Source organism: Eptatretus burgeri, chromosome 17, assembly GCF_056783735.1.
Source record: "Eptatretus burgeri isolate ZD-2024b chromosome 17, Ebu_testis_v1, whole genome shotgun sequence".
In the NCBI taxonomy this organism is placed as follows: Eukaryota; Metazoa; Chordata; class Myxini; order Myxiniformes; family Myxinidae; genus Eptatretus; species Eptatretus burgeri.
Genome location: NC_140977.1, coordinates 57,559,338 through 57,574,781, shown reverse-complemented (window position 1 = coordinate 57,574,781; position 15,444 = coordinate 57,559,338). Strand labels below are relative to the sequence as shown.

Genomic DNA, 15,444 nt, shown 5'->3' with positions numbered 1-15,444 from the left:
GCACAGACAGAGTGGGGGGGAACAGAGCACAGACAGAGTAGGGGGGGGGGGAGGCTGGACAGGAGATGGAAGAAGACACAAATCAGAATATAGACCAATTACTGCACACACACATACACATACACATACACACACACACACACACACACACACACACACACACACACACACACACACACACACACACACACACACACACATAAACACCCCCCATAGTGAGACCCAGAAGCTTGAATGAAAGGACTCCTTCAAGAGTATTGTTGAGAAAGTAGATGGGGTGGGGGGGGGTTCCATATAGTCCTTTCTGAGAGACATAGTGAGAGTGCGAGATTTGTCCGGATTGAAAGACATGTTCCACGTGTTGGACCAGTTTGTGATTTTATCCTGATCCGCAGAGTGAAGAAGCTGCTACTTGACGGTCTGAGGGATGACAGCAGATGGTACAGCAGAGGGTGGAGTGACGAGCAAAGAGATAAATAGAAGGGTACTCGGTAGAGTACGTACCTCCTCCACGTAATGCCTAATCCACGAGAACATATTGGGCCCATTACATGTTTGAAATATCATCCTATACAATACTATATCGTTTTTGGCCCTATCTCTCAGTGGTGCATAATCACTTTAAATATTAAATAATTGTCGTATGCCGATCTGGATTCGGATCTTCACCAAAATCGAATCAATTCGTCCTTGTCGCACACCCAACATGTCCAACACCTCATGTTAGGTATATTGCTGGGGACCCGAGGATGTGCCTTTTCAAAGTTTGATATTAATCGGACTAGTGGTTCCCAAGTTATGACCATTTATTTTTCAACCAATGACATGACACGGTGCTATGACGTCACAATTAACGTGACAATTATCAATTAATTTTTTTTCTTTTTGCACCTACGGGCCCTTACTAGTAAATTTAATTCTCCCAACAAATTTCTTTGTCGATCACCCTCAATAATTTTCATTTTTTTTTGGATGAGGATGTCCATTCAACCAATTAATGCTGGCATACCACTTCACTGATGACATCATCATGATCAAACTTCATTCCATATTGGGAGTTGATGACGTGCCAAATTAAAAAAAAAGATTGTTGAGCAGTTTTGAAGAAGATGGCCAAAGTGGTGTTTTTTTTCCATACAATATGGCTGCCATACCATATGATGTATGATGTCATAATTGTCATTTAAAAAAATTCTCCATGGGGAGTCGCTTCTATTTTGAAAGTTTTGTGTCAATCGTACAAGCGTTCGCTGAGACATAGAAAATTAAAAGCGAATAATAGAGAAAAAACAATGACAACCTGTGACATTTTCTTCATTATCTTCATTAATCCAGTAACGGGGCGATTGGGAAAACATACATTCAATGCGCGATTAAAAGATTAACCCGACACCTCTCATCCATGTCAACCTCCGCCACAGTGATATCAGAACGAGCCGATTCGTCACACGGCCACGGATTATATTTAACCCCCAGAAGGGACTGTTCAAAAATTCCGTAACGCTATTTGTTTGGAGAGGTACGTACCATGTGTGCGGGCTGACATGCTTGATTAAACCATTTTTTCTGAGATCTGAGATCATTTTTTTCCAACATTGATTCGATTTTTTTTTTCTGGGGACCCTCATCGTGAGTAGCATTTGACCCAAGAAAACCAAGATGGTGGCCATATAATTTTATTTGGGTGCCATGGTTAGTGGAGCCAAGCGACAAATGTGAGCGGGGTCCAGCAGCTGTACAACTAATGGGTGCACATTTCAAAAATTGACCCCCTAACGAGAACCACACCAACAACAACCATGTGGAGCTCTTGTTGACCTGCAAAACGTCACAGGTAAAAATGGGGGAGGAAAAACAAGAATAATAATCCGTAGAAAATCAATAACATACCAGGCGGGCTGGCTTGGTCCCTGAAAAATAATAATCCGAAGAAAATCAAAAGGGTACCAGCGAGAATGGCTTGGTCCCCTAATTCAGTTGTTCCTTGATCATAGACTGACGTGTGTAAACACAGACAGATAGACGGACAGAGTGAAGCAATTGCTTCACCCCAGTTTGCACATTGCACGTGGGGTAACTACTTTGAGAACCAATTGCCTTGAAACAAAAGGAATTTATTAACAAGTTCAAACAACACCTCATTACAGATCAAATGCAGAGAAAATAACCCCACAGTTCAGATCTCAACTTGATATAAACTACAGCATTCAATCCCCACAACAGAACGACGACTCTCCGAGAGCCTCTCTTTTATACCAAACCAGGGAACTGTTATTGGACAGCATTTACCCCACCCACCACACACGGTTGGTCAAATAAATCACACCAACCATCACTCCGATTAGTCCAATAAAAACACAGCAATACCACCCCCTATATGGCATCATCAGCCATTCAGTCTGCTTCGGCGATGGCATCACCCTCCCCAAGACCTTCCGATGGGGTTTATTACAAAATCTCACTTATTTTCATCTTTATTTAAAAAGGTCAAACAAAAAAAAGAAAAGAATGCTATCCCACACAGTCACACTGAACATTGCCACGATTTACACAGACTTTTTTTTTAATCCCGAAGCAATTGCAGATCAGCTGTAACGACCTGTGCAGCGGGTGAGTGGTCCGACAACAGAAGTTACACTCCCTGGCCATTGTTGGGAGGTGAACGTACTATGTTGATATTTCTGTGTTCCCTAAGTGGCCACAGGTAGTTTACAAACAATTGATAGGTAAATGGAACAATGCATGTTTTTAGTGAACGGCAAGCAGCACAGCACAGGTATCACCTTTTTGCTTAATTGTAGAAGTAAAACATAAGAATAAATATCTGTCATTTCACAATATGCACCTTGTATAACGCTTTCACCACCTCACATGGAGACGTAGAGGATGGGGGTAAGGGTCACGTTTATGTAATGGGTCCCTGGTTGTAGAAAATAGGAACACACTCATTTTCATTCGGAGGAGTGGGTTAAAAGGGTCAGTAGAGCAGCACTTGCACGCACCACTACGGGTGTGTCATGGTTATTCCGATCCATATACACTCGTCTCCTGGCAAGTAATCACGAGACATACCATGAGTTTTACATTGACCCACAATGCATAACAAGCACCTTGCTGACTGATTCAGGACTTCTGATCCAGCGTAGTACTCTCATGTAACCCGAACAGCTCTCGGATGGCCTCCTCACCACCGAGACCACGACAGGTCCTCCAGTAATCGACTTGAGCCTCAAACTGATGTGAGTTTTAGATATAATTCACTTGCTGTGTCTATATTACACACAGCACAATCACATTTACCTGAACCAGATCATTGGCTTTCAACACTCGAGGAAAGCACCATTGTGGGCCGTTCTCCGATGGACAATTTGAATCCACCGAGACCTTTGGAAGATATCGAGGAAGTCGAACAAATACGATATGCAACCTGAGATAACATTCCACTTCACTCTCACAAAAACAACTAAAGCAATGCAATGAAGGTTATCCCAAAAGCAACGATTCTTTCCTTACGTTTCGTAAATAGGGTGTTAGTGCGACCAATGAAACTTTCCCGCCTCTTCTCCGCTACTTCATCCATATACTGAAAGATGGCAGCAGCGAGGCATTAGTTTAAAAATGGCAGCCACCAGTGAAACGACTGAGGAAAATAACACTGAACCGTTTCCTTGCAACTCAAGGAACTGTGCCAACTGCCAACGGACGACGCTGATCGTCACGTAATGTTTGTGGAAGTTTTCACTGTGGGATCAGAGTTAAAAAGCACAAACTTCCTTGAACAAGACGTATGATGCGGATTAACCGGTGGCAAATGGAACTTTGCTTCCTTCCCTCTTGCAGATATAGATAAAAGGATTGAAAAAAAAAACAGAAAAAGAGAAGCGACATGTTCTTGAAATGGAAACCAAAGTCGACTTCCGGTTCTGGTTCTTGAGTTCCGGTGGTGTCCCTCGGGGTCTATGCCGACCTTCTCAAAGATAAGTTTCCCGGTCATGTTTTTGCTGTTATTTTGTTGTCTCCGTGTTTACTGTGTGCTCGTAGTTTGGTTTTGTTTGAAAATTGTGCTAATTGGTTGAGTATTTGGCGGACTTTTCATCCCAGGCTTCCTTGAGGCCTACCCTTTCCTTTGTGCGCACGATCATGTTATTGTATTTCCTTTTTATTACCTTCAGTTTTTTCTCATCATAATCCCACCACTCTTTCACCACCCTCTCTCTTCCATGTCATCCTTCCAACTCGTCCAATCTTCACATTCCCTCTACCCCCTCTTATTACTCCCTACTGTGCCTCATCCCATCACCATGGAGCCTTTTCTCTTCCTCATCTGACCCTCTCCACAAGCTCTTCTGCAATCTCCCACACACTGTCAACAACTCTCCCGACCTCCCCCACCCCTCCTCCTCCCTCATCCTCGCCTCCTCCCCCCCCTTCCCTCCCCATACACCCACAGCCTATTCCCCTCCCCCTTCATTAACAGTGTGGACCTCAAACATCTGGGGCCTTCGCTCTAACCTGGCATATCTTTCCATGCAGGTTACCACTGACAAACCAGACATAATCTGCCTAACATAAATTTTCCTCCTTCAAGACGTCTCTGACTCCCAAGTATCTCTCCCTGGTTACTCCCTCCTCCGGTATGACAGACCTGAGCCTCGTCCTCGTGGAGGAGTTGCTCTCTTCATCAGACTCAATTCCTCACTCTCCGTGCACTGCCCTCACTCCCCACACCCTGGGGAATACCTCTGGCTACGGCTTCCCATCCACGTCATGTTTATGTGTGTGTTGTGCCGTCCAACCAACAGTGATGGCTCAATCTACATCTCGCTCGCCAAAAACATGGACCAACTTCTATCCTCTCATCCCAACTCTTTCTTCCTCATATGTGGTGACTTCAATTGTCATCATGCCAGTTAGCAAGGTGTGGGTACCTCTCCCACCTGTCATGGCACTTCAGCAAAAGACTTCTGCGACTCATTGGCACTGACACAATCTGTCAATTTCTCAACCCGGACCTCAACCAATGGTACTCCATCTCTTCTGCATCTGATTTTGCCAAATTAACCAGAAAAAATATGCTGTTCTTCCTCTACTCCAATGGATTCATCTGACCACATGCTTGTCAAAGTGGACATCTCTCTGGCTGTTATCAGAGAACCAACTCAGTCCCGTTGAGTCTGGCATTTCACTCAGGCCAAATGACAGGGTCTTCAAGCAGCCATCAAACTTCAAGACTGGTCTCCCATCTCGACTTTCTCCAACATCAACTCATCCTGGGAATTCTTTCATAGAAACTTGCTCTCCCTCATGCACAGACTTATCCCCTCTAGTCTTTAGTTGTCCTATCCTTCCTTCCGCCCATGGTACAATGAAGCTTGTGGCGAGGCAGTTGTCCTGAAACAACTTACTTTCCCCTCATGGAAGGCTAATCGAACTGAAGGCAGTCTCAGTTCCTTCCTTAAAGCTCAGAACAAATGTGTGCCTACCCTCAGGAGAGCCAGAAAACATCTTTCTAAGCTCAAGTCTGAAATGTCAAACCTGTCTCCCTCTTCCACATCATGGTGGCATCTGGTTAAATCTGTTTCTGGTGTATGTTCCCCCTCCATCCCTCCCTTACCTCAAATGGATGCACAGCTAGCACTGCACGTGATAACGCTGAATGCCTAAACGCCGTGTTTGCTTCTAAATCGTGTGCCCCAAACCCGTCGCTTTGTGTACCCACCTTACCCAGTCACACTAAGTTGTTCCTGGAGTCTGTGTCCTTTTCTCCTGACAAAGTGAAAAGTTTGCTGACAAACCTCGACTCAGATTTTGCAACCGGTCCAGACGGCATCAGCCCACATGTCCTAAAAACCTGCTCTGCTGCTCTTGCTCACCCTCTCGCTGTTCTATTCACCCTCTCATTTACTCAAGGTCATCTGCCAGCTGCTTGAAAATCAGCAAACATCACTGTCCTGCATAAAAAGGTGCAAAAGCAGATCCCTGCAACTACAGACCAATCAGCCTTCTCCCAATCATCAGCAAGGTTATGGAATCCATCATCACTTTAGACATTAAATCCTTCCTCTTCTCCAATGGCTTGATTTCTGATCATCAATTTGGATTCAGACCAGGTTACTCGACCCTGGACTTCTGTTTTCTTCTGCTTTATGCTTTCCTACTTCTGCTTCTGCTTTCCAAGCAATGGATGGAGGTCCTCAATGCCAGACATGAGATCAGAGCCGTATCCCTGGACATATCACGTGCTTTTGACATGGTCTGGCATCCTGCCCTGCTCACCAAACTCTCTTCCTATGGTATTTAAGGCCATCTCCACTCATGGCTCACAAACTTCCTCTCCTGTCACAGTCACCGTGTGGGTCTTAATGAAATTCTCTCATCCTCTCTTCCTGTCCAGACTGGAGTTCCTCAAGGCAGCGTTCTGGGCCCTGTTCTTGTTCTGGTTTTCATCAATGATCTCTCTGACTCTCTGGGAAATCCTCTTTATCTCTTTGCTGATGACTCCACCCTCTGCCGTACCATCTGTCATCCCTCAGACCGGCAAGCAGCAGGCTCTTCACTCCCTGCAGATCTGGATAAAATAACAAACTGGTCCAACATGTGGAACATGTCTTTCAATCCTGACAAATCTCACACTCTCACTTTGTCTCTCCGAAAGGACCGTGTGTAAGCCCCTCCCCCCACCCCCCATCTACTTTCTCACCAATCCTCTTGAAGAAGTCCCTTAATTCAAGCTTTTGGGTGTCACTATCTGCCATGATCTTCCCTGGGAAAGCCACATTTCCAAGCTGGCCTAAAAGCCGTCTGGGCATCCTCTGTTGTGCAAAATTCTTATTTGGCACACCTGTGCTCCTGACCACATCCAAAGCTTTCATCTACAGTCTTATGGAGTACTGCTCTCCCCTCTGGGCTGGTGCTCCTGCCTCTCTCCTTTCTCGGCTTCACGCAGTGGAAACCAAGGCATTTAAGATCATTGGTAATTCCCGCGATGAAGCCGAGTCTTTGAGTCAACACTCTCACTGCAGGCAGGTCAGTGGTCTTTCTGTCTTCCACTGTCTCCTCTGTATTCTGTCATTGAATTCAACCTCCAATTATTTTTGAGATCAAATTTGTTTTGTGGATTTCACAAGTATTGTGCTATGCACGACGTCTTCTTGTTTCGTTTGTTCATTCCACCTGCTTATTGTGTTCAAGATATGCCCCACTATCCTACTATCAGTTCAAATCCTCTGTCACCGAGCTTTTCCACGAGACTCATTCATATAGAGAATTAAATAAATATAAATTTTTAAAAGGAAAATCTGATCATTATCAATTTTTTCGCTTTGCATACCTTGCCTTGCATGAAAAAAATGTCACCATCATTTAAATGAATGAAACAATGCAAGCCCACGATTGGCCATGACAAGCATGTAATGCTTCACAGCCAATGATGGATTCAAGGTGGCAAGACACGGACGGTGGCCTCCAGATATGGTCTATGTCTAACTATGGACTCAACACAAACACGGGCGTTGAAATCACCAAGGATGATGAGTTTGTCCTGGTGTGCAACTCGTCTGATGGCCTGGCTGAGATCGGGTCACTGTTGGTGCAGAAACACCGATGGTGGTGGCGTGGTGGTTGGCTTGTAAGAATTATCCGAAGTACCACTTGTTTCCTGTTGGGAGTGAGTCAAGCTCTTGTGTGGAATTTCGGATCAAATATGAAATCCCATGACCGATCGTCGAGGTTGATCTTTAGACTGACCAATCCAATCGGAGGAGTAGCCTGCAGCTACCTCCTCCAGATGTGGCTTCTACAAATCTTGTTTTATCAAACCAATCTTGGTGTCTCCAGATAAGTCACTGGGAAATTCAGGAAGAGGCATTGCTTTTGGGGTAACCTTTACTGACGGTTGGTATTAATCAAGGTGCTATGAAAATTTACATCTCAATAGGTGGATAATAATGTCAATTGAGAAATGAACAATGGAAGCCAAGAGTTGTATGAATCTTGTATTGTGTACTCGCCACTTTGTGCTGGGTAAAGTTTATTGGATATCATAGATATTTGGTGTTTGGTGCTGACGTTCTGGATGTGGCTGGAATTGCTTTTTCTGATTTTAACGTCTCCAGAACAGACATAATGACATCCAGTTTTTCATCCAGCCGTGAGACCTAGAGAGATAGGGAGGTTCAAAGAAAGGGACCGAGAGCGAGACAGAATAATAGACACAACAGAGAGACATTGACACGGATCACTATCAAATCCTCCATCCAAAGGACAGTGTGCAACGGCCATGCACGTTTACGTAAATCAACACCCACACTGCAATCCATGACAAACAAAAGCTTTATAATTGTGAAGAAATCTGTGAACGTCAAATTAGCAAATAATTAAATTCCTACTTTGGCCCAAGACGTCAATCATTTCATGCAGTCAATTACCTTCTCCTCAACCCTGATGAGGCGAGCACCCAACGAATAGCGCCCACGATCCTTCCCCTTGTCTGCCAGGAAGAGCAAGCAAAGAGTGAGGAGCATTTTCACATTCATGATATCCACAATCCTTAATTGTGTGGTTTTATAAGGTGACCAATCTCAACAACCTGTCAATGTAGGGATAAATCCACATGAAAACATCACCTGAGCCTCCAGGAAACAAGTTGATAAATGATAGCTTTTGGTAGAACATGCAAACAGGCAACATGCAGATTGGCAAAATACATACCTGATATAAACAATGCAGGTTTACCTAAGGACTGATCCATTCTGCAAGGAAAGAGATGGATAGACCAAAGTTATGCAGCAAAATGTGGTCCAAAAGTCCTGTATGGGCTCTATGTCCAGGGTGGTCCTAAAGTCCTGAAAAGACTCTTTATACACGGTGGTCCAAAAGTCCTGTAGGGGGCTCTTTATACAAGGTGGTCCAAAAGTCGTGTAGGGGCTCTTTGTCCAGGGTGGTCCAAAAGTCCTGAAAAGACTCTTTTTACAGCGTGGTCCAAAAGTCCTGTATGGGCTCTATGTCCAGGGTGGTCCAAAAGTCCTGAAAAGACTCTTTTTACAGGGTGGTCCATAAGTCATGTATGGGCTCGATGTACAGGCTAGTCCAAAATTCTTGAAAAGACCCTTTTTACAGGGTGGTCCAAAAGTCCTGTACGGGCTCTTTATACAGGGTGGTCCAAAAGTCCTGCCCCATCAGATAACATAAAAGGAGATTCTATGATTAAAATAATTCGTTTTTGGGTTTAATTATTTGTTTTTTGTCACTTTCAGTGACAAATGATGACATGTCAATATAATGGACAATGTGTATTTAAAGGAAATTTCCAAACTGGACTCCTTGCTTTTCTCCCCCACAATCAGAAACTCTACTGCTACCTCCTGGCTGAGGTCCTGAACATGTAGGATAACTAATTCCACTTTTTCTTGAGGAGTGTACACTGCTACATGTTCTGGTTCCGTCATTTAAAAAAAAAAAACTTGTGCCTTGTAGGACTCCTGTCAAGCCTAAAACAAATCAGAAAACCTGGAATTAATTAATTATATATACACATATACAGTATTTTCTAGCAGTACCCTATGGGGTAGGACTTTTGGACCACCTGGTATACCACACACTCCACACCTTGTATTCGGGTTATACCCTCTGTCATTCACTTTTTATTTAATTTTGATTGTCCTCCAATTTGTGCAACTGATTGATACACAATACTGCCCTCACCTGACACAATAGTGCCCTCACCTCAGACCATAGTGCCCTCACCTGAGACCGTAGTGCCTTCACCTGAGACCGTAGTGCCTTCACCTGAGACCATAGTGCCCTCACCTGAGACCATAGTGCCTTCACCTGAGACCATAGTGCCCTCACCTGAGACCATAGTGCCTTCACCTGAGACCATAGTGCCCTCACCTGAAACCATAGTGCCCTCACCTGAAACCATAGTGCCCTCACCTGAGACCATAGTGCCTTCACCTGAGACCATAGTGCCCTCACCTGAGACCATAGTGCCTTCACCTGAGACCATAGTGCCCTCACCTGAGACCATAGTGCCCTCACCTGAGACCATAGTGCCTTCACCTGAGACCATAGTGCCCTCACCTGAGACCGTAGTGCCTTCACCTGAGACCGTAGTGCCTTCACCTGAGACCGTAGTGCCCTCACCTGAGACCATAGTGCCCTCACGTGAGACATTGCTCCAATCTATTTCCATACATTAATAGCTTTGCTGGATTTCCTGTTTCATCAATTGCTTCCATGAGCGACAAAGCTGAAGTTTACAGCTTTCACTAGGTGGAAGCACATGTCCTCCATTTAATGAAAGTCACAACCTTCACTTCATTCCGAAATAACACAACTTGGTAATGAACTGTAATTCCATGTCACATGAGGAAACTATTCCAGAGTAATTGAGAAATGACAAACAAGCCTCTTCTAAGGCAGTTTGCATTCCTCTTCCCCTAAATGGTGCATTTGGAGTGAAAAGGATCCATGATTGAATAACACTGACCTGAGACCATAGTGCCTTCACCTGACACCATAGTGCCCTCACCTGAGACCATAGTGCCTTCACCTGACACCATAGTGCCCTCACCTGAGATCATAGTGCCCTCACCTGAGACCATAGTGCCCTCACCTGGATCTGTCAACCTGGAAGGAGGACATTTTGGACAATATTACTGCACCTACGCTCACCTGGCTCCATCTACCCAGTTAATCCAACCTTCATTAGTACTGTGGTTCTGGCAAAGTGATTAAAATTTTTGATGAATTGTAATCAAGTAAGATGAAAAACAGAGCACTCGACACATACCTTCTCTGTAGCTCCTTTAGCCTCACCATCATGGTCACGTGACCTTGAGAATACTGCTCGATGACGTCGCGGACATCGTATGGCTTTCTCGCTTGCTGGGCCGAGTGGTGGAGTATGGAGGTGAGGAGGGAAAGGAAATATACACCTCATTACTGGCCGTCGGTGAATATGTAAGATTTGAGCAAATTAAAAAATAAAAACCAACAAGATGTGAGAAAAAGAAATCAATAAATCACACACCTGGAATTTCTTTTGTGCGACAAATAGCTTTATTCTCCTGAGAACTCTGATAGCAGCACGGTGGGCATCTGTCAACCTGGAAGGAGGACATTGTGGACAATATTACTGCACCTACGCTCACCTGGCTCCATCTACCCAGTTAATCCAACCTTGTCACCAAAAGATCATTTGTACCCCTCCTCACTGAGAAATATCGGTGATGATGGGTAGAGGACTCGTCTCCTCACCAATCACTTCTACCTCCTCCGTGCAACTCCCTGCTCTTTCCAAGAACATTCCATCGACATTGCTCACTCTAGTACAACCTGAGGGAAGCCAAAGACAAGGAATCAAGACACACGGACAGACGACTCCGGCCATTCGGAGCATGGTAGCATCGACTACCCACCCATGGGAACCTTCACTGGGGAGGGCACTGAGAGTCAACTATGAAGTGTGGAATGCGGTGTCCCCTGCAATGCCAGACCAAACATGACAGAAAGATGGCCCCCTCTGTGCAGGTCACCTGCATGACATTCTGATAATTACAAGGTAAATATCCTCAGACTAGCTCGATTCCCAGAAGCTAACAATCAAAATCCTTAACAATGATGCCTTCAGACAGATTTGAACAAACAACTTTGGAATTCCAGTCCGCATGATCCTCACCTTAAGGCCACCACCATTCACAAGTCTTTGCTTTCCAATCTAACCATCGTTGCTTCGACCACGAGATCATGATCTTGCAGCAAAGTTGAATCTCTGATTGCCAACTCAACAATGGTAATCCATCTTCGGAATGAGTAAGAATGTGTTGTGACGTTGTCACACGATTCACCCGGTCCTCTTTTTGCCATCCTCAATTGGCCACTCAAGGTGACTTTGTCAATTGAAACCAAGTGTTTGCTCAACAACACAACGTTGCTCCATCTCCGAGGAAAGATCCCTTGCAATGACGCAACACAAGAACAACAACAACACCGTACGAGGTCCTCTCAAAGCTACTGCACCACACGACTCGTTATGGTTTTGGTCTTCGGAATGATCACCGAGACCTCCGGGTATAGAATGGTGGGTTACAGATGTACGTATTATGACCCCACGCACGCAAAGTGAAAAGCACGGTCATACTAAACTCCGCCCAGAGACGCCCGGAGAAGTCCGGAAATTAAATAAAGTTACGAACACCGCCCGGAGAAGTCTGAATGATTTAATTTATTTAATTTCCGGACTTCTCCGGGCGGTGTTCGTAACTTTTTAGAAAATTAATTTAATTTTCGCTCACATTTTAAAACTAGAATGCAATGCACTCTACAAACTTCTAAAAACTCTTAACGTGAAAATTCAAATTGCGGAATTGAGCTTAACAGCAGTTCCGACTGCTAAAAAAAAAAAGTCTCCGGACATCTCCGGACGGTGTTTAGTATGACCAAAATGTGGGGTTAAGCAATTGGTTCACTCTGTCTGTCTGTCTGTTTATTATCACCAAAATGTGTGGTTAAGCAATTGGTTCACTCTGTCTGTCTGTCTGTCTGTCTGTCTGTTTAGTATGACCAAAATTTGGGGTTCAGCAATTGGTTTACTCTGTCTGTCTGTCTGTCTGTTTAGTATGACCAAAATTTGGGGTTTAGCAATTGGTTCACTCTGTCTGTCTGTCTGTCTGTCTGTCTGTCTGTCTGTTTAGTATGACCAAAGTGTGGGGTTAAGCAATTGGTTCACTCTGTCTGTCTGTTTATTATCACCAAAATGTGTGGTTAAGCAATTGGTTCACTCTGTCTGTCTGTCTGTCTGTCTGTCTGTCTGTTTAGTATGACCAAAATTTGGGGTTCAGCAATTGGTTTACTCTGTCTGTCTGTCGGTCTGTCTGTCTGTTTAGTATGACCAAAATTTGGGGTTTAGCAATTGGTTCACTCTGTCTGTCTGTCTGTCTGTTTAGTATGACCAAAGTGTGGGGTTAAGCAATTGGTTCACTCTGTCTGTCTGTCTGTCTGTCTGTCTGTCTGTTTATTATCACCAAAATGTGGGGTTAAGAAATTGGTTCACTCTGTCTGTCTGTCTGTCTGTCTGTCTGTCTGTCTGTTTAGTATGACCAAAATTTGGGGTTCAGCAATTGGTTTACTCTGTCTGTCTGTCGGTCTGTCTGTCTGTTTAGTATGACTAAAATTTGGGGTTTAGCAATTGGTTCACTCTGTCTGTCTGTCTGTCTGTTTAGTATGACCAAAATGTGGGGTTAAGCAATTGGTTCACTCTGTCCGTCTGTCTGTCTGTCTGTTTAGTATGACCAAAGTGTGGGGTTAAGCAATTGGTTCACTCTGTCTGTCTGTCTGTCTGTCTGTTTAGTATGACCAAAGTGTGGGGTTAAGCAATTGGTTCACTCTGTCTGTCTGTCTGTCTGTTTATTATCACCAAAATGTGGGGTTAAGCAATTGGTTCACTCTGTCTGTCTGTCTGTCTGTCTGTTTAGTATGACCAAAGTGTGGGGTTAAGCAATTGGTTCACTCTGTCTGTCTGTCTGTCTGTTTATTATCACCAAAATGTGGGGTTAAGCAATTGGTTCACTCTGTCTGTCTGTCTGTCTGTTTAGTATGACCAAAATGTGGGGTTAAGCAATTGGTTCACTCTGTCCGTCTGTCTGTCTGTCTGTTTAGTATGACCAAAATTTGGGGTTTAGCAATTGGTTCACTCTGTCTGTTGGTCTGTCTGTCTGTTTAGTATGACCAAAATTTGTGGTTAAGCAATTGGTTCACTCTGTCTGTCTGTCTGTCTGTCTGTCTGTCTGTCTGTCTACAAACGTTCATTTATGATTGAAGAACTACTGAATATCAATGGAATGTTATAAGTTGAACACGAATCGGAAAACGAGTCAGAGCACGAACCTGCAGTGCTGTATATCAGTACACTTTGACTCTGAATTTGGGAAATTGTACCCGATCCAGTCTTGATCGCGCACGCTCACAGTGGAGTGACATAATATTTTCCTCTGTCTGTCTGTCTGTCTGTTTAGTATGACCAAAGTGTGGGGTTAAGCAATTGGTTCACTCTGTCTGTCTGTCTGTCTGTCTGTTTAGTATGACCAAAGTGTGGGGTTAAGCAATTGGTTCACTCTGTCTGTCTGTCTGTCTGTTTATTATCACCAAAATGTGGGGTTAAGCAATTGGTTCACTCTGTCTGTCTGTCTGTCTGTTTAGTATGACCAAAATGTGGGGTTAAGCAATTGGTTCACTCTGTCCGTCTGTCTGTCTGTCTGTTTAGTATGACCAAAATTTGGGGTTTAGCAATTGGTTCACTCTGTCTGTTGGTCTGTCTGTCTGTTTAGTATGACCAAAATTTGTGGTTAAGCAATTGGTTCACTCTGTCTGTCTGTCTGTCTGTCTGTCTGTCTGTCTGTCTGTCTACAAACGTTCATTTATGATTGAAGAACTACTGAATATCAATGGAATGTTATAAGTTGAACACGAATCGGAAAACGAGTCAGAGCACGAACCTGCAGTGCTGTATATCAGTACACTTTGACTCTGAATTTGGGAAATTGTACCCGATCCAGTCTCGATCGCGCACGCTCACAGTGGAGTGACATAATATTTTCCTCTGTCTGTCTGTCTGTCTGGCAGTGAAACAAAATTGAAAATCATTCCAAACAGTAAACTTGCTGTTTTTAAGGACGTCATACAGGGACACAAACAGGCACGAATAACTCGTGTCACCTGTTAAATAAGGTGGTGTAAAAGACGCTGCAGTAGTGGCAGTAAACTTCCAGAAACTTTTTTTTTCGAGAACTTTTAAAACATATATTTTATTTCAATTTAACTATATACTCCAACACTGTGGAACACAAATCACGTTTTCTGTACTTTCAAAACCCTTCTGTTTAGTAGTACTTGGACAAAATATTACGGCGTGACGACCAATCAAATTTGTCACTCATAGACCCGCCCGTGTCTGTTTCTCGAGGCTGCACAGGGTAAGGTGTTCTATGAACCCTTGAGTTAGCCCCAACCCCCCACATAGCGGAGACGGGGTTTTGCAATCACTTCTGTGTGTCGTCTGTGTGTCTGCCCGGGTCATAACTTTTTTTTACCATTTGAGAGCTTTTGTCATCAAATTTTCAAAAAAAAAACTTTATTATGAGAATATGGAGAAGAAAAATTAATAATTTGGTCAAAAGGCCAAAGGGTCAAAAGGTCAATGTCACATAAAATCGTCAATTTTCATCCAATTGACCTGAAATTTTAAGAATTTGCATATTGGGTCACTGAATTGGTTCACCAATCAAAAGGTAGAAGCAGATTTTTATTTTTTTTTTAGATCAAAAGTTCAAAGGTCAACATTGCATTAAATGTCAATAGTTCAGCCGTATCAATATGTCAGTGACCCAGCATGACCCAATTCAAGTGTAACCTGTTGTGTCAAGGTCAAAGGTCAAGGTCACAATC

At 43.8% G+C, this 15,444-nt stretch overlaps 1 protein-coding gene across 5 annotated transcripts in view; it reads right to left on the bottom strand.

Annotated features, from left to right (window-relative positions):
- Positions 1 to 2,098: 2,098 nt before the first annotated feature.
- Positions 2,099 to 15,444, bottom strand: part of KCNQ1 (potassium voltage-gated channel subfamily Q member 1) — a 51,651-nt gene continuing 38,305 nt past the window's right edge. For all 5 annotated transcript variants that reach the window (XM_085860716.1, XM_085860718.1, XM_085860719.1 and 2 more), the window contains 6 exons: positions 11,217 to 11,337; positions 11,033 to 11,108; positions 10,793 to 10,887; positions 8,710 to 8,750; positions 8,427 to 8,488; positions 2,099 to 8,156 (listed from right to left, as the gene is read on the bottom strand). In XM_085860716.1, coding sequence (XP_085716842.1) covers positions 8,040 to 8,156; positions 8,427 to 8,488; positions 8,710 to 8,750; positions 10,793 to 10,887; positions 11,033 to 11,108; positions 11,217 to 11,337 — 512 coding nt within the window. In that variant the 3' untranslated portion in view covers positions 2,099 to 8,039. The remainder of the gene's footprint in view (positions 8,157 to 8,426; positions 8,489 to 8,709; positions 8,751 to 10,792; positions 10,888 to 11,032; positions 11,109 to 11,216; positions 11,338 to 15,444) is intronic.